The sequence below is a fragment of the Microcebus murinus genome, chromosome 3 (genome assembly GCF_040939455.1).
Source record: "Microcebus murinus isolate Inina chromosome 3, M.murinus_Inina_mat1.0, whole genome shotgun sequence".
Classification (NCBI taxonomy): Eukaryota; Metazoa; Chordata; class Mammalia; order Primates; family Cheirogaleidae; genus Microcebus; species Microcebus murinus.
This window is the reverse complement of record NC_134106.1, coordinates 21,652,972-21,671,332: the sequence shown is the minus strand read 5'-3', so window position 1 is coordinate 21,671,332 and position 18,361 is coordinate 21,652,972. Positions and strand designations below refer to the sequence as shown.

The following is an 18,361-nucleotide window of genomic DNA, read 5'->3' as shown; positions in this document are numbered from 1 at the left end:
AGGGTTCGAAACTTCAAATCAGAAAGTGTTGGGCCAAGCATGATATAATCCAGAAGAACTGGGCCCATTATCCACATAGGGAGTGCCTTGCAGTGCCTCGCCCCCTTTCCCTAAATTGCTCCCTGCTAGAATGAGAGCGGGTTTCCTGTCCTCCTCAGTACCTATTTTCTTGTGGTCCCCAGTAGGTAGATGCCCAAGTTGGGGATAGGGTTACAAGGAGGCACTGACACCAGTAGGAACAAAAGTACTGAGGATACTCTCCAAATTGAGGATTTGGGCTCTTCACTCAAATAGCTCTCACTTCCCCAGGTTAAGCCTTATTTAGGCAGAATGTTTTGGTGAGGGGGTGAAATATGTAGAATTCTAGTTCCATGTTCTGAGGCCAGGGGCACTGATTGAAGGTTTGGCTACTGTAGACCCAAGCCATAAAGAAGTGGGGGGGGGGGGGGGGAGGGACCTGGGAACCAGGTTTAAGTGTAGGTCAGAAATGTAAAGGGGAACAGGATGAATGGGAGTTGACTCCCAAAGGATTCCTCAGAGGAAAGCTGCAGCATTTTCCTTACCTCAGGTCTTTCCCCCTCTTTTCTAGGGTTCCAGGACATAGTCTGAGGCAAGATGGAGGGTGTGAGGGCCTTCACACTTCACTTCATCCCTTCTACCCATCACAACATACAAAGCAACTACACCTGGATTTTTCCAAACAACTTTTATTTCCTCAAAGTCTTCCTTAACCCTATGGAACAAGAAGCTGCCACTGAATAGGGCCCAGTATAGGGGCTGTTTTCTTTTCTACTCCCTCCCCCCAATATAAAAATATAGATAATATTTTTTGTGGTCCCAAAATCTTGTGCTGTGGAGGGAGGGAAGGGGTGGCAGGTCCTGTTTGTCCTGTCTCTAGGTGATGCTCTGCATTGCCTGAGACAGTGTTGCTGGCATTCCAAGGAGTTATGGTTGTCACATGGAATCAGCAGCTGAGGGAGGGAACTGGCATATTTTTCACTGTGTTTCCCCATCTTAGGGCTATATCCTGGGCATGAATGTAAAGGCATTATCAGACCCGGGGAGAAACAGTCAGTAGGGAAGATTTAGGGACAAAACAAACCTCAGATTGGCCCAAGGGCCCCCCACTGTAACAAATCCGGGACGGGGAGTCAGACAGACTACAGGAGATAGGAGAAAAGGCAGGGGCAGAGCGGGGCCGTTGGGGCACGGCCTGAGGCAGCCTGTAACAGAGAAGAGAGAGGAATCAGGGTAGTGAAAACTCTGCCCCTCTTCTGGTCTGTTAGCCAGGGGCTAGCAGGGGAAAGGTTAAGAAGTGTAGGGATAGCCAGGGTGGTTACTGCACAGTGGTCTGATGCTGGAACCAGCCAGCTCCTAGGCCTTAGGCCCTAACTAGAAGTTGCTTTTTTATATTTTGGAGTGAAGACTGAGGCCATTGTGGGGGAAAAAAATCAGGGGCTAAATTCTTAATGAAAGTACATTTAGTCTTTGGGGTCAAAGGAAATAGAGAAGGAAGAAAATTATCCAAATGGCAGAAATGGGAATGAGGGGCTAGAAGTGAGGGGTGGAGTGAGGGACTGGACCCTGGTGCTCACCCTGGTGTAGCAGAGCGGGGTCCCGGCTCCGGCTCACTGCTCTCCCTGGTCCGGGGGATAGGGGATGTGGGGCCAGAAGAGCCTCTCATCCCTCTGCAAGTCGGCGGTGAGCCCCGGCCCAACCTGGGCCTAGCCTGTGAGGACAGGGAGTGGGCTAAGCGGCTGGATTTTTCCATGAACGTTTTTGCTTCTAGTGTTTCCATGCATAATGTAGTATAGGGATCAACAGAGGTGCTAGGACCTTGAATTCCTGGGTACTGAGGGGGTGAGGTAGGATAACAGCCAGAGCACTAGATTCAATTCACAACTATGCACTCTAAGTTTTAACTAGGGGTGGCAAAAGGATCCAGCATTTAATCTCTGTGGCTATCTCCATTTAATCTCCAAGGTCTGGCTGAGTAGAGAAGCAATGTGTAGAAAGATGGTAGAGGGTTGGTAGATGTCCCTCAGAGCCTTCAATGCCTCAGCCCCTGCCAGAACAGCTTAAGCTTCACCCATCCAGTCAGCTTCTGCCTATATCAACTTTAGCTAACTTGGCATGGGGATCTGGACTGAAGTGGAGTTGGTGACTGTTCCTAGGAGCAGCAACCAGATGTGTTACCTGGGGAATCCGGGACCCCTCCTGGCGGAAACTCTCCTCGGGCAGGTCTGGGCAGAAAGAGAGGAGAAGCTAAGGGCAGGGGCAGGGAAAGCCAAAGCTAGCAGGCTGAGGTTGGGGTGCATCTGGCAGGGACATGGGTTGGAAGCAAGCAAGAGACCTGGCTGGTGGGGATGGTGGGAGGAGGGGCATTGGACAGGCATGCACTCAGGCACCAGAGCAGCTCTCTGATATGGCTGGGGGTAGAGGCTGTAGAGAAGTGCTGAGCATTGCCCGCCACCACTACCCAGAGGAACAGCGCCTTGCTGGGTTCTGCCAGAGTTGTTATGCTCAGTACTGGGGAAGATCTAAAAATGTTACCTGCAATCGAGTCCTGATGCAGGGGATTCGAGCTCCATTCCCTAGAAGACCTTTTCCAATCACCATGACAGCCTCTGGCTTGTCTCCTGAGGACATCAGTGAGCAGCTGCTCCCTAGAGAACAAAGGAAAGTGGTTATCAGGGTAGGGGCCACAGAGAAGAGGAGGTAACTTCCTTTAGATCAGGGTTTCTCAACCTTGGCACTATTGACATTTTGGGTTGGATAATTCTTTGTTATGGGGAGCTGTCTTGTGCACTGTAGGATGTTTAGCAGCATCCCTAGCCTCTAATCAATATATGCTATTTCCTCCTCTGCCCCCTCCCCAGTGTAACTACCAGAAATGTCCCCAGACATTGCCAAATGTCCCCTGGGGTACAAAATTGACCCTGGTTGAGGCTCTAGTCTGGTCCAAGAGGTGGAGCAGCAACTTGGGACTAGAATCAGAACCCACTACCTTATAAATTTATAGACTTTAGGGCCTACCCCAATCATACATTTAGCATTTAAGGATCATGTCAGCTCTATGCAAGACTGCTGGATTGATTGTACCTATTGAGAGTCAACAGGTTGGGAATAGCGGGCTCACAGTGAGGTGGAAGATGTTGGACTGGAGTCTTAGAATCATTCCCATCCAATCCTTTACATAGGTGGGTCTCTAACTTTAAAAAGGAGAGTAGACAGCTTAAGTTTTGTGTGAATGATACGGTTACACAAAACATTCACAGTGATGACAAATGGAAGAGCTGTGATTTTTTTCATTCTCCAGTTTTGTTGCCTAGCTCCTGGAGTCAGGGAACTTGGGTAAGTAGCACTTTGCAAGTAGAAAAAATCCTCAGGTTCTTCAACTATAAAAATGAGGATTAAATGAGATCAAGTGCATAGAGCAGTGCCTAGCACATAGTAAATGCTCAATAAATGTTAACTATTATTTTATTATACAAAGACATTCATTAAATTCCAGCTTCCTGTACAAAAGCACTGGTATTAGGGGTTTAGGATACCAGGAGGATAACTGATGCCCCTGGTCTGGAGTGGCCTGCATTATATCAAGTCATGAAGGAAGTCCAGGTCAGGTGGCAGCGTGGCTGAGGGGAGTTCTTCAAGCCTCATCAGGAGCCTGGTCTAAGCCCTGGGAGGTAGGTAAGGGAAGAGACAGGCCAACCCAGATGTCAGTGGCAGTGGGTACAGACCTGATAAGCTGAGTGGATTAGGGAGTAGGCAGGAGCCCAGGTTGCGTGAGGGGGCTGGGCCAGAACTAGCAGGACCTGGGGATGAGGCCAGGCTGCTTGCAGTAGGGCGATGGTTCAGTGGCTGCTGCCGTCGTCTCCTGTCCTGGCTTCGGGGCTCTGAGTGGAAGGGACACAAGCAGATAAAAAGGCAAATAAGTGAGGCACTGAGAAAGCCTTCACTGACCTGCTGGCTTCCTTCAGCTCAGAAGATACCTGTTTTCAAGCTTGTCATCAGACCAGCATTCCTCTTCTGAAGTAACTGTAAGATGGGTGGAAAGGCCTAATTATCCAGTTCTCAGCTAGCCCTCATCCTACCAGTTCATTCTTTTGGAAAGTAGTTTTTGAGCTTGGCTTCTAAAACACAGCTTTCCTAGGTTCTCCTCTTACCTCTTACTGTTCCTTGTAACTCCCAAATATCTCTCTAGCCCTCTTCGGAAATCCAGTTATAATTGTCCACTGGATATTTCTCTCTAAAAGTCCCCCACAACCAAAACAACTCATTCTCTCCCTTTCATTCTTCCTTCTTGGTGGAAAACCTAGCTGCTGGAAACTTTGTTTCATCTTTCTTCTCCTCCCTTGTATTTAGATTTGTGTTTAATCAAATCCTGACAATTCTACCTGTGCATTCACCTGAACTCTTCTTTTGTTCTCCCTCTCACTTGTCATTGCCACTGTCCAGATACAGGTATTTAACTTATTCAGGCCTTTGAAAAAAATTCCCTATTGGTATCACCAGCTTGAATCTCTTCCCTATATACCATCTGTCTTTCATACAAGTATGAGAAATTATTCTAACAGAAACCTGATCAAGAATCACTGGCTCAGGCAAGGGGGAAATACTGAAGATCTTTTAAAAGATAAAATTTAAACTTTTTAACATGGCACCTTCAGAGCCCTTCCCACTATGGTTCCAGACTACACATCCTTTGTAGGATGCTGAGAGAAAGAACAAACAAAGTGAGTGAAAGCCTGTGTGACATTTGCAGGTTCGAGTCAGAAACAGTGTTAAAAAAGAAGGTATGAAGCAAAACAGGCAAATGATGTAAAAAATGTCAATGCAAAATGGAGAAGTAGAAACCAAGGGAAAGATACTAAGGGTACAACCCAGGAGTCTTGCCCCTAATGGGAGTTTCAGGGTAGGAGACAAAGTCTGATTGAGGAGAGAGGCCTGATAGGGAAGGCATACAGCCTTTAAAGATGACATTTCAATCATCACTTAAAAGACCATCTTAAGGCCGGGCGTGGTGGCTCACATCTGTAATCCTAGCACTCTGGGAGGCTGAGGCAGGTGGATCACTTGAGCTCAGGAGTTTGAGATCAGCCTGAGCAAGAGCAAGACCCTGTCTCTACTAAAAATAGAAAGAAATTAGCTGGACAATTAAAAATATATAGAAAAAATGAGCCGGGTATAGTGGCACATGCCAGTAGCCCCAGCTACTTGGGAGGCTGAGGCAGGAGGATCACCTGAGCCCAGGAGTCTGAGGTCACTGTGAGCTAGGCTGATGCTGCAACACTCTAGCACGGGCAACAGAGTGAGGCTCTGTCTCCAAAAAAGAGACCATCTTAAGACCTGGACAGGCCTGCCTGTAAATTTGTGAATGTGAGTACACAGCTTTGTTTCTCATGTTTTGACTTTTGTCCCCTGGTATAATCTAGGCCTTCTCAGTCCCCATTGAGATAAAAAGTAAAAGGAGGAGACCCAACTCTGTATTTCTTTGTTCAGAGCTATAGAAACAGCAGCTTAAGGCTGAGTGCAGACGTGATATGTGATTAGTTCTGCTTCCAGAGGTTATGAGATGATATTTTATGGCAATGAGCTATAGGTTCCATTTTGGAGGAGGCAGGATAGTATTGGGGCAAAGATCTGAGAGGATGAGCCATACTGACCTCTCTTTGAATGAGTTAGAATGAATACTCCAAAGTCTTACAATTTAGAGGAGCAGTTATTTGACTCATGCCTGGGTCCTGTATCATCCCCCCTAAACATCTTTAGAGCTGTCCCTACATGTAGTACCCCAGATCTTATTGAATCCCTGGAATGATCACAGATCTGATTTATGCCCTCTAAGGGGTGGAAAGGTGAGGCAAGTATTCATGTGGCTTCTAACTTCTTGCCTTTTATTCATGCTGATCATGTACATGAATTGCTGATCACTTAATATGTGCCAAGTACAGTGCTCGGTGCTAAGGGAGTAAGATGTGTTAGGAGACACTTGGAACTTTTGTTTGCAGTGGAAAAAGTAAATGTGGTGACAGTGATAGAGGCACTCCTCCTGTGTCCTGGTGACTCACTCCACAGGAACCTCCACTCACCATTAAATGTTGGCTGCTCTATCTAAAGTTATCTGTCAGCCGGGTGTGGTGGCTCACACCTGTAATCCTAGCACTCTGGGAGGCCAAGGCGGGCGGATTGCTCAAGGTCAGGAGTTCGAAACCAGCCTGAGCGAGACCCAATCTCTACTAAAAATAGAAAGAAATTAATTGACCAACTAAAAATATATATACAAAAAATTAGCCGGGCATGGTGGTGCATGCCTGTAGTCCCAGCTACTTGGGAGGCTGAGGCAATAGGATTGCTTGAGCCCAGGAGTTTGAGGTTGCTGTGAGCTAGGCTGATGCCATGGACATCAGGACAACAGAGTGAGACTCTGTCTCTAAATAAATAAATAAATAAATAAATAAATAAATAAATAAATAAAGTTATCTGTCAGCTGAGCCAAGCTATTGCAGAGGCCAGGAAAGAGTTTTAGTAACCTCAAGTTTAAGTGACAAGAGCTGGGAAGGATAAGAGCAGTGGTGGTAGGGTGACAGTTGAAGGCTTGTCTTTTGTATCAGTACTCTTCTGGGTAGGCTGAAGGGCCAGGGAATAAGTTCCAGTTACTGAGTAAGGACTATGTTGACACAAGTGAGAGACCTAGGGTGCAAAATTGAAGGAGGCACTTGGATGACCCTGACAGCAAGTGCCTTCTTAAATTGTGTGTCCTAGGTGCTTCCTGTGACTCCCCTACTCCTTGCTTTGCTTTAATCAATATATAACTGTGAGAAGGAGATGCTGGTTTACCTATCACCCTCTCCCCAGCAGCCCTTTCTGTTAGCTCTGTTTGCATCTGTTTTATAGTATCTTGCAGGCTTTTGACTTCCCTCACTCCATCACTGGATTAGCTATTCTCCAATGGCTTCTTCCTCTGCAACAACAGCAGCTACTGATAGTAGTGTCTGCCCTTCTGAGCCAGGTGGATGGGAACATGACTACGGATCTGGGAAGGGGGTATTTAGAACATGTTTTGCAGCTGTGGGGAGAACAAGGCAGAGAAGATCCTGGCACCAAGGTCAGGTGCTGCTGGGAGTGAAGACTTATTCTGAGCTCTTCCAGTCTCCTGTTGGCCTTCTAAAATGCCATCTTCCCAGCCTCTTGGGATAGAACCCATCAGACTAGTTCCCTGAATCTTCACCTTAAGCTTCTGGCTAGGCTACTAAGATCTTTTCTGAAATTCTCTGGATACCCCAATATCATGTTTTGTTCTAGCCAATAAAGGATAGTCATTAATTAAATGTACAGTTAGATGTCATATAATTTTTATATATTACTGGAAAATTTCTTGTAAATAAATTCACATGTTAAGAAAAAACCTTTGACAAATCACAGTCCCTGTTTTGGATTTGAAAAGTATAGCTGGTTTACAGTTAGATTTCTGAGATATGGGGGTCATGTTCTTCCTAGCTTGGAAAACAAAGTATGCCTAGATGTGGTAGAGGCCAAAGAGCCATATGTGTGCAACCAGGAAATGTCACAAAGCAACCGTATAGCCTAGATCACACTAGACAAAGCTGTTTTCCCAAGTGTTGGTTGAAGATACCAAGTCCAAATGCCACAGTCTGTATTATGGCCCCTATCTCAAACCAGGGCCAATTTCCCATCCTGGGTCAACAGGGATTTTAAGAGATAAAGCTGCAAAAATCAGCACCAGCAAATGCCCAGGGGAACATAGGACTCAAGATTGCTTGGATCTCACCTTTCAACCCCTTGTAGTGTTCCTGTTTGGTATTATTAGTAACCCTTGTCTTGACCCCTTGACTTTAGAGAAACAGTTTCCTAGTCCTTACAAATATTTATGCAAGCCCCTAGGGTATCTCTGTACTCAAGCCTGCTCTCTTTTTCTGCTTCTAAACTCATTCACCTGGGAATATAACTTCTATCAGTGGGTTTTACCTGCCCCTCCTCCCCATGTGGATGACTCCAAGATCTCCAACCCTGTCATCTTGTCTTTTCTATAGTTCTGTCCTTTTTTGCCTGCAGGGCATCTCCACATAGATAGTATGGCATCCAAGCATGTCTAGAATAGATAACTCATCACTTCTTCCAACAAATGTCTTAATGTCACCATGACTTTTTCCCTTAGCTTGTAGACTTGAAGCCCTCCTTAGTACCTTCTCCTGTCACTGAATCCTGCTGCTTCTATTTCTAATACTTTTATTTATCTCTCCTTTCCAGGCCCTGGTACAGCCTGTTGTCATCTCATGTGTGAACAACTGCAAGGCTCCTACCTCCCTTTCCTGTTCAATATGTATATTTCACAGAAAATCTCTTACTTTTGTTCCCATTACTCCTAGAAGCACACAATTGTTATCATATGTCTCAGTTAATTCTTAATCCTTGTTCTCAAAATATTTCAACAACTTTTCGCCTCTCTTCACCTAATTTCCTTGGTGAAGGGCTTGGTGTTTTGCACACCTAGGTATATATGCTTTTTGTCTTCTCTACCCACCAGATCTATTCCTGTTCTGTCATTTCTCATTTCTGGTATGTTTTTGTCAAACCATATACTACCCATTCTTCAAAACTGTTTGTTAGCTGAACATTCTTTGGCTAGTCACCCTTGTGTTTATCTACTACAATAGCTCCCTAACTCCCCTGGATGTTTATAGTATGTGTGCTTTTATGTCATATTTACTGTCCTATTTCCCCTATTAAGTTTCAAGTCAATCAACCAGGAAGTACTCAATATTGACTATATTTTCTGTTATTTATCTGGGGAAATAACAGAGAAACAGAATACACACCCTTTACCTCAAGGAGCTCAATGCAGCATTTTGCACTGGGAGAGGGCAAGGAGTATATCAATAAAATACTAATTAACTGCCTAGAATCTTCCAATGACAACCTAGAAAAGGCTCTTTACTATTTCCCTTTTTAGTCAGGGAAGGAAAATTTGTGGCGCTGATGAAGAAGTTCCCAGAAACTACAAATTAAGAGCTAGGAGAGCCTGACCAAAAAAGAAAGAAAGGAAAAGAAATAAAAAAAACTTTACCCAGATTTAACATGAGAAACTAGGTATACTGGAGCATGAAAGGACATAAATTTGAATAACTTAACAGCTATGCAATCTTGGACAAGCCACTCTTAAACAGCCTCAGTTTCTTCATCAGAAAAATGGAAACACCATCTATCCCATAGGGTCCTTGTGAGGATTAAATGAAATTATATATGTAATACTTTCTTATTCACTGTTAAATGCTATTTAAATGTGAGCCATTATTACTACTTTACTACTCTCTTTCAAATGCAGTATACAAAAGTGTCCTTTCCCAATGAAGATAGAATCTCAAAGAATAGGGCTTGGAATATAAGCAGAGATAATCAGGTTGTGTAATAGAATATCTCAATGGTCAAAGCTGGTAAGAACCATTGCTTTCTCCTCTGTGGCTTCTCTAACTAGTTGAGCAACTGTGCCCACTGCTGGAAAGTGCTAGACTGTTGCATTCCATGCCTAGAATAGGAGCTCTCTGCAGTTCTATTTTTCTTTGGAAGATTTGGAATCCTTCTGATATCATATTCTGAATTAGCTCTGAAGCCAGGAGCAATTTCATCCCATGGAGACCACGGATAAGATTCCCCATCATTCTACAGTGCTGCAATTTGGATTCCAAGAACATTCTCTTACACTGTCCCCACCTTAAACTGCCCCCAAGAAGACAGACTAACATTGTCCTTGACGTGGAGGCTCCACGTCTCTGTTTGGCACTGCTTTGACTAATATTTCATCCCCAGAAACTTGCCTGGCTCCTACCATGCGCTGAAGCCCAAGATACCCAGGACTCCCACCTGAGGCCACACACAATACTGCTCCAGAGTGATGCCGCAAGGAACACCAAGCTCGCAGGAGAGGATACAGATTCTGCTACAATCTAATTTTATTCATTCACCCCTTGGTCCCAGGCCAAGTGTGTATCTTCAAGCTCTCACTTCCCCCAGCAATGCCCTAAACAACCAAACACATGTTGCAGGGGCTCCCAGACTGGCTTACCTCTGACGGGGCCCAGCACCCGATGGTTGTTGACCTTTTGGGTGCTAGAGCCCAGGCCTGGCAGCCCTGTAGGCCGACTGCCATGAAAAGGAAAGCTGGGGGAGTTCTTCATCTGTGGAGAATTTTGTTGGCTGCTGCTGCTACCACCAGCACTCGTGCCAGTGCTAAAACTTCGTGCCCGGCTCAAGGTATTTTCAGAGCAGGAAACGGGCAATCCACTGCAAAGAAGCAGATGCCAGTTAGCCCTGGGCCAGGAAGGTTATGTCCCAAGGCTTTCCCCAGGGGCTGATGCTCAGTGAAACTTCATCTCTGGGGTAAAAAGGCATAGGGACCCATTCTAAGGGAGAAGTGAAGAATTCATGTCCATGAGTGAGGTATCTAACCTGGGGCTTACCAGCTAATCTCAGAATGTCATAAGGGCCATCCCTTAGCAGCTATATCTCCCAGTGAATTTCCTTCCCCCTTACTGCCTTGGCACTGGCCCTTAAACTCCCTTCAGTCAGTCAGTCACAACCACTGGAAGCTGAGGCCTGCCCTACCCCGACCACAATTATATTTGATCTTGTGCAGGGCTCTGGAGCAAGGAGTTCCCTAGCCTACTTTCAGATATCTTAGAAGTATGTAGCTTCAGGGAAATGAGAATCCTCCTTCAGAGGATCTCATTCTCAAAATATGAATGAATCTTAAGTAATTTTGGTTTACCCTGAAAATATTCACCACATGGTACTTTCAGGAGGAGGGAAAGAATACAAAAATCCCTTGGTGCATGTGGAAATGTCTGCTCCTTATTCCTTCGGGAGCAGGAATACATTCATAACATGCTACATTAAAAAAGGAGTTCTCAGGGCTGCCAACCTTACAGTTGAGGTTGAGTGGTAGTATATTTCTCCTACATAAAAAAAAAAAAAAAAAAAAAAAACAAAAATCCCTTGGAACTCCTAGCTCTAGAGCCCTGTCCCACTTTCCTACCCTTTCTCCCTTCCATCCTGCTGGTCTTACTTGTGACTTTTGGGTGGAGTTCGAGAGCCCCTCTTCTTGTTGACACCCACATTCACAGTGCTGCTTAGGCCTCGGCTGTTGCGCACATGTTTTAGCATCCAGGCCCGTAGGTTAGTGAGGCTGCTGTGCTCTGACAGCACAATCCGGGGCCATGGATTACACTCTGCCATGTCCAGAGCTGCGATGGCCATAGCTCGTCCCACCTGTGGGGAAGTCCAGTCTGGCTCAGCATTTTGGTCCTCTAGTCTAGGCTGCTGTGGGGGTGGGGTGCACAGCACAGTGGAAGGGAAGGAGAGGCCAGACCTAAAATTTGCTCAGTGGGAACCCTAACCTTTGTGCCCAGGCTGTTTATCTCAAGTGGATTTAGAAGTGTTCCCTGAGCCATTGCCCATTTTAGGTCCCTCATCTCCCATGAAGGAATTCTGTCAGCGGAATAAGGGGTTTGGCTCTCTTCTGTAACTCCTCCAATGTGTCCTAGGATAATGGAAGTCATCAAGACCACTCTAGTGTGGGTGCTTTTGAGGCCAGGACTGAATAAACCCAACAGAATGAAGAAGACAAGCTCAGAGGCAAAGAATCTGACTTAGATGTGCTAGGGGATTTTCTGTGGTGTGGAGTCAGAAACAGTGACTATTCATCCTCTCAATACCATGAGAGTCAGAGTCATACTCCTATTATTGAGGAAAGTAACCAGAGTGGTGAGAAGACCATAGTAGTGAGCCATCTCTTCATAGGATCTTAGAGTCAGGCCAGAGGAATGAAGGCCTTTCTAGACTTGGAGTTCCCCTTTTTTCACTTATCCCATGTATTCATACCTGCTCAAATAGTTCCACAGTGTATCTGGAGGGGAAAGCCGGCGGGGGAGGAGGGCTGGCACGCCCATTGTCATGGCAGGCAGCAGGGATACTGTTTACTGAGCGTCCAGTGTTGTAGTTGCATTCAAGTGTGTAGCTAAGACACAGAGACCTTTGTCAGTGTCCTGCCTGAACAGACATCAGGACACAACCACAGTGGACAGCTTAGATAGTCTAAGAAGGTAATCACTTGGGAAAAAAAGAACACAAATAGAAAGTGCTAATAACCCACAGCAACTTAGCAACTGACCTTGGCAATATACCATATACCCAGGAAGTCCCCCCAAAATAGAGTCCTAGACAAAAGACAATAATGGTAATCGTGATGTTCTCTTTTGAGAAGACTCAGGCAGTCCCCTGCCTCTTAAACATCCTGGACTGGGTATTGTTTTCTTTAGGTAAGCTATTTAATCAACTGTATCTCAGTTTCTGCCCAACCTGTGAATTATCCCTGAGGCTTTGTAGATTGCAACACGGCCGCTTCCCTCTTTAGACTGGCCATCTCTACGGTCTCTGGCATACATGTTCTTCTCTGAGAAATTACAGCCCTGGAAGTCGAAGTGGGCTGAGTTCAAGGAGATGAGCTTTGGATATAGCATGTTTTCCACCTATTTGGGGAGGAAAAAGCCAACTCAGAAGGAGAGACAGAGACAAAGAAGGAACAAAGGTCAAGGAAGAGATGGCAAGCATGGGACACAACAGATACCATCACAACCATCCAGTAATCAATGTTTCTTGAATTCTCACTCTTGGATGCTATTTCTAGGTGTTAGGAAGCAATTCCACTTTCTTTAGAGCTTCTTTCCTTCAACAATGCAAAATGTTCCTTCTCCCCTGGATTTCCAAACTAGCAAAGACTATGATACAGACAGCTTGACCCTCACTAAAAGGTCATGATGTAATGACTGGGACACAGGTCCCTATGCCATCTCTTCTTGGCCCTTCAAAGCTCATTCAGAGGTAGTCTATGTAGGCCTTCCTGCCATAAGGCTACCTTTCATGCCCTAACTCTTATCTCCCAACCTGCAATACTTCCCACACTCACATGACATTTGTAGGCCTCCTACCTGGGTGTTTTCATCACTAAAGCTGTTTCCATACATGAAGCAGCCCCTTTTGGAAGCATGTCCATGCAGGTCCACATAGTAAGCAACCCCACTCTCTTTGGGGGGAATGGTATCAGGGGCTGGCCCCTCAAGCTCAGTAGACCTTTGTGGCATAATCCACATACTGCTGGGCTTCTGTTCTGCTGGCTCTGTCTGGGTCCAGGACTCAGGGTTATCCCCATCAGATGAGCACCCATGGTGAGTTTCATTTTGGAGATTGTTGGCTTTCTCAAGGTCAGAAAGAGGACCATCACAAGGGATACGGGGACTGAGCTGGTGCTCAGAGGGACTCTGGGAGTTCAGGCGAGAATGCACATGGTGGTAGAGAAGCACAGCTTTAGCCCCATAGATGGCTGGGTGCAGGACGGCATCAGGCTTCAGGTACTGACGGTTCAGATTCACTCCACGTGAGTCTGTGCTGTAGGAAAAAAAGGACTGAAGCAGGGTCTAGAAGACTGGGCAGTGAAGAGACATTAGAGTAGATGAATAGGAGACAGAGGGAGACTGACTTAGCAAATGAGAGGCTAAAGTTGCATTAGGAAAGAAAGAATTGAAGACAGGCCCCCTCCTTGATCTGCTGTCACCCCCACCATAGAAACCTACAGATAGCTTCCTCTACCCAGATGGGCCTACATTCATCCTAGTTTTGCTCCTTCCCAGGAGTGCCAGTAGGTGTGATTTGCCTTCTCAGGTCACTGGAAGATGAGATGGGTTTGCCCTTGTTAGGGTGCAAGAGGATTGGGAACACAGGAGAAGCTAGAAGGCTGACAGTATTTCATTGAGATGTAGTACATGAGGGGGACTGGGAACAGTTCAGACAGGCTGGGGAGGCCACTTACCGGTAGTGGCCCCGGACCACACCATCAGGGTTCAACATGGGAATCAGCTTAAAGACAAAGAGGCGACGTAGGGTTTGGGCCCGTGGGTCATCAGGTCGAAGGATGAAGTCCAGAAAGCCATTGAAGACAAAGCTAGATGGAGTCTCCCCAGGGTGTACCCTACTGCTTAAGAAGAATATCTGAGGTGGAGAGGAGAGCAGACATTAAGTTAGTTAGTTACCCTATAGTCCTACTCTGACAGTATATTGGGGGAAGGGGACATGGATGAGGCAGGAATAGCCATTGGATTCCCAGCTGGTTAAATCTGCAAGTGGAGCAGTGCTTTGGGTTGTAGGCCAAGGCTGTGTCTAAGATGATTAGAGATAAGATAGCCATATGCTATCAACAGTCCTTGGAGCCAGAGAAAAGCCAAAGAACTACCTTTATGCTACTCCCACTCACCCTCTTGCCTATGAAACGGAATGGTCGAGGGGTGCTGGTGTCAGGAAATAGCTGCTCTAGACGGGGCTCTCGATCTTCTCGAAGCCCATGGCAGGAAGTGATCGTTAGCAGATCTACACGAAGTCCATCCAGAGAATAGCAAAGGAGCTCCCGGTGGTAATAGATGGTATCTAGGGGGCTGTAGGGATAAAAATCATTAAGCCAGGAGAAGTCCCTAAAGCAGGAGTCCTCAAACTTTTTAAACAGGGGCCAGTTCACTGTCCCTCAGTCCGTTGGAGGGCTGTTGGAGAGTGCGGCGCACATTCCACACATGTGCACTGTGGGCCCAGGACGAGTCAGCTGCTAAGCAGGACAGGCAGCAACGGCAAAAAAGACCTGGCGGGCTGGATAAATGTCCTCGGCGGGCCACATGTGGCCCGTGGGCCATAGTTTGAGGACGCCTGCCCTGAACTATCCAGCAATAGGTAAGCCTTGCCATCACCTCAGGATTTACAAAATCTGGTCCTTCATCCTAACCTTTGGGGCCTTCCAGTCCCTTTTGATGTTAAATGAAGCTAATGATTTTGGTGGGTTGGCAGTGCCAGAATGCAGAGTATAAGACAGGGTGAACTTACTGTTTTTGGTTCCCTAGCATAGATTACTTTGTGTAGACAAAGAGAATTGTCCTTTGTGGAGGCAGATTAAAAAAAGGTGTGCTGAGCAATGGCAGTGCTGGCTAAATTCTGGATAACTGATGTGAGCTGAGACAGTAAAAGGCATGAACTGGGCAAGTGAAAAAGAGTGGAGTGGCCGGGCACGGTGGCTCATGCCTGTAATCCTAGCACTCTGGGAGGCCGAGGCGGGCAGATAGCTCAAGGTCAGGAGTTCGAGACCAGCCTGAGCAAGAGCGAGACCCCGCCTCTACTCTAAATAGAAATAAATTAATTGGCCAACTAATATATATAGAAAAAATTAGCCGGGCATGGTGGCACATGCCTGTATTCCCAGCTACTTGGGAGGCTGAGGCAGGAGGATTGCTTGAGACCAGGAGTTTGAGGTTGCTGTGAGCTAGGCTGACGCCATGGCACTCACTCTATCCTGGGCAACAAAGTGAGACTCTGTCTCAAAAAAAAAGAAAAGAGAAACAGTGGAGTATAGCTAGACATATGCTGAGAACTTGAGAACTTGGTTACACGGAAATATATTTTTCAAAGACACCGTAATTTCCACATTCTGTGTGGAGAAAAGACCCAGGAAGTTTTGGTTCAGAGCTCTTAGAGCAAATTCCAGAAGTGACAGAAGTGCTGCTGATCCAGGACTATGTGGCAGGAGTAAGAATGGGGATGGTACCTGCTGTGGGTAGGGTGGTTCTCCAGAAAGCGCTGGTCTAGCTGGTTTAGCAAATCCTGGCAGTCACTGTAGGAGAAGGGGTAGCAGAAGGCGAAGAAGGTGGTGGCCCCACGGCCCTCCACAAAACGGTGAACAAAGGATAACACAAACTGTGTCTCTGTCATCTGAGGAGCAGAGGAGGAAGAAGGAGGCAACATGCCATTGGTGTCAGAACGGAGCTCCTACTGGGGCCACCAGGAACTAACCTCATGCCCTTATCACCTTTGCCAACTTCTCTCCCTCTGATACTTTCCATGTGACAACCAGTTCCTTCTAGGCTTCCTGAGGCAGGGGCTCATCTTGGACTCTGGCTAGCACTGGAGGGAAAGCTAAAACCAAAACCTGGTGTCCTGCCTGCCTCATCCTCTGTATCAAGGGCAAACTCCTCTTTACTTTCCTCTCCACTTTCAGCACCCAAGTCTTTCTTTCCTCCTCAGGGAAAACTTACTTCAAAGGTAGGCCGGTCTCGAATGCGTTCCCACCGTGGCCGGGTGGGCAGTGTACGCACAAAAGGGGCCATGCCCTGGGAATACAGCTTGCTTTGCTTGTTCATGTTCATAATGTTGATCTTGATGAGTTTTCCTGGAATTCCTCCCCGGACACTGAAGTAGAACCATGACCTGAAGGCAGAGTAGAAGAGACAGGTATACATGGGAAGGTTGGCAATAGGATCTGTGGAAGAGCTGGAGCAAGCCAAATTGGGAAAGGACTATTTAGCAAGGAGGGAAGGAGGCAGGAGGGGTAGCGAGAGGAAGAGTAGTTTGCTGGTATGAACAAGCAAGTCAAAGGGCTAATTGAGGCATGGGTTTAGGGACCTGGACATTCCCTCTTTATTCCTCTTTCCACCCTCCATTTCTTTCCTCATACCTGTTCCCATTCTCAAATTCTGTTTCCGCACAGTCTGGTCGGGTCCACACGTTGAATTCATAGTCAGGGGAAGAGGCAATGCCAGCAGTAGGGGCTGATGCCCCACCTCCTATCCCTTCCCCATCACTAGACACAGATTCCACCTTCTCCACATGAGCTAGGTTCCCTGAATCAAAGCGTGAACTGAACAGCAATCCCCCACAGCGCAGCTCCATGGTGGGGCTGGGAAAGCATCCTCCTGCTCCACGCTGGCCCTGAGAGCTGGGAAAAAAGGGGAAAGGGTAGGGAGGAAAGGGAAGAAAAATGGAAATGAGTTTTTTTTTGGTATCTGGATAATTGAAAGCTATTCTTATGGAGTGTCCCACGAAGCAAAAGGTGCTCTCCCCCATTTTGTTCCTACCACATTGAAAACTGAGTGGCCTTCTGGCAAAGGCAGAGAAATCAGCACTTTGTCCCCCACACTAAGGGTTACAACTGATTAAAGGGACCCCATTTTACTACATCTTGGCTGTTTCCAAATCAAATACTCAGTGGCTTAACTATGTTGAGAAACACTAGGCTCTAACAAGCTTCTTTGCAACCCAAAGATTAGAAGATATAATCAGAGAGGTCAGATTTCCCAAACCTAGCCAAGATAGGGTTCAACACATGGCCATCTGTAGAGATGGGCCATTCTGGATCTGTTTCCTAGATTTGCTCTGTGCTTTCCAGTGCAGGGTAAAGAGAAGAACCAAGTTTTTAAGTTTAAATGGGTAGCTTCCTGTCTTTATCCCTCTGTCCTCACAAGTACTGACCAGACATCTGTTGATGCTCCCTCCAGGAGCCCTGGAAGGGCTGGTTCTTCCTTTTTTTGTTCCTACCCTATGCCGACTAGAAAAGTGTGGCCTTTGCCAAGCCAAAGGAAACTGAGCAGATGCCACCTGCTCACCTAGCGACTGAATTCCAGTTAGGGCATGGGTCTATACAACCCCCTCCCGCCCTGAAAGCACTGGACCCCTGCAAAAGCTACCCTGGTAGTTGTGGGTGAGCAGTGGGTGTCATAGGCACCCCTAAAAAAGGTGGGGTGGTAGAGTCCCATTTGGGGGCAAGGAGGTGGCTTCTCGACCCTCCATTCGAGGACTCTCTCACTGACCCGGCTTGCCCTGGGTAGGGTGGGGTTGGGAGACACGGGAGGGTCGAGACGGACTCACGCTGGAGGGGGGCAGGAAGGCAGGGCCTGGGGGTCAGAGGTGAGGCCACAGAGGTGGGGGTGGGGCCGGGGAAGCCGCGCGGAGGGGCAGGGAGGGGCGGGGTGGCATTCGAGAGGGGCTCGGGCTGAAGGGGCTGAGAGAAGGGGGCGGGGCCGGGGCTGGCGGGGCACGCAGTAACGCAGAGCCCCTCACCTCTCTCCGGGCCGGTGGTCCCGCTCCCTCTCCCGCTAGCGAGGCGGCACCTCGGGCCCCGGCACCCAGGCCCTCCGCCCGGGACCCAAACAAAACCCGAGCTCCACGGTGCCGGGACCCAGCTCTGCCAGGAAACAAGAAGTCTCACGCCTATTGGCCACGGCTGCAGCTGGCTACCCGCCCAGTAAAGCTCACTGCCATTGGTCAGCACGCAGAGTTCCTCGCACGTTAGTGGGTACCTGAGCTAGTGCCGTTTAGGGTCCCCGGCTGGAAGGCTCAGCCGGAGGATTCTAGCCGCGGCTTCTAAGACGGTTAACGGCCTTCCAGGAGGCGGAAAAGACAAGGTGACCGAACGAGAAACTGGAGAAGACTCACCTGTGAAATAAAAGGACATCATGTAATGCAATTCATTGCTTAA

General features: G+C 47.3%; 2 protein-coding genes, 1 long non-coding RNA gene and 1 other non-coding gene across 13 annotated transcripts in view; 3 read left to right on the top strand and 1 right to left on the bottom strand.

Annotated features, from left to right (window-relative positions):
- Positions 1–825, top strand: part of OST4 (oligosaccharyltransferase complex subunit 4, non-catalytic) — a 51,441-nt gene extending 50,616 nt beyond the window's left edge. For both annotated transcript variants that reach the window (XM_076000620.1, XM_012788219.2), the window contains one exon: positions 590–825. The gene's annotated coding sequence lies outside the window, so the exon portion shown is untranslated. The remainder of the gene's footprint in view (positions 1–589) is intronic.
- LOC105884385 (uncharacterized) overlaps positions 1–18,361 on the top strand; it is a 174,527-nt gene that overhangs the window by 50,621 nt on the left and 105,545 nt on the right. The window lies entirely within an intron of this gene.
- AGBL5 (AGBL carboxypeptidase 5) lies at positions 690–18,242 on the bottom strand. 7 transcript variants are annotated; one of them, XR_001160200.2, is made up of 16 exons: positions 17,944–18,092; positions 16,562–16,822; positions 16,143–16,314; positions 15,656–15,819; positions 14,327–14,504; positions 13,886–14,064; positions 13,008–13,464; positions 12,379–12,548; positions 11,902–12,037; positions 11,087–11,289; positions 10,088–10,305; positions 3,744–3,899; positions 2,554–2,666; positions 2,197–2,243; positions 1,596–1,729; positions 690–1,223 (listed from the first exon to the last, which is right to left on the bottom strand). XR_001160200.2 is itself a non-coding variant. In XM_012788213.3 (15 exons), exons 2-15 carry the CDS (start codon positions 16,774–16,776, stop codon positions 1,052–1,054), a joined length of 2,667 nt encoding a protein of 888 aa, XP_012643667.1. In that variant the 5' UTR covers positions 16,777–16,822; positions 18,183–18,242; the 3' UTR covers positions 690–1,051. The 7 variants fall into 7 exon arrangements, 6 of the variants coding, with proteins under 6 accessions (XP_012643667.1, XP_012643665.1, XP_012643671.1 ...); XM_012788213.3 differs by lacking the exons at positions 2,197–2,243; positions 17,944–18,092 and adding an exon at positions 18,183–18,242; XM_012788211.2 differs by lacking the exon at positions 2,197–2,243.
- Positions 10,850–10,984, top strand: LOC142870411 (small nucleolar RNA U109). The gene has a single exon (XR_012918810.1). It is a non-coding gene; the product is annotated as a small nucleolar RNA U109 (small nucleolar RNA).

Bases quoted from the DNA above. Each gene is read 5' to 3' on its own strand.
- AGBL5 (XM_012788213.3), bottom strand. From the start codon at position 16,776: ATGGAGCTGCGCTGTGGGGGATTGCTGTTCAGTTCACGCTTTGATTCA. The intron at 13,465-13,885 runs GTAAGTGGCCTC...TTTTTCCTACAG, and splicing joins GTGGTCCGGGGCCACTACCG to CACAGACTCACGTGGAGTGA. The intron at 10,306-11,086 runs GTAAGACCAGCA...GCTTCTTTGCAG, and splicing joins ACTCCACCCAAAAGTCACAA to TGGATTGCCCGTTTCCTGCT.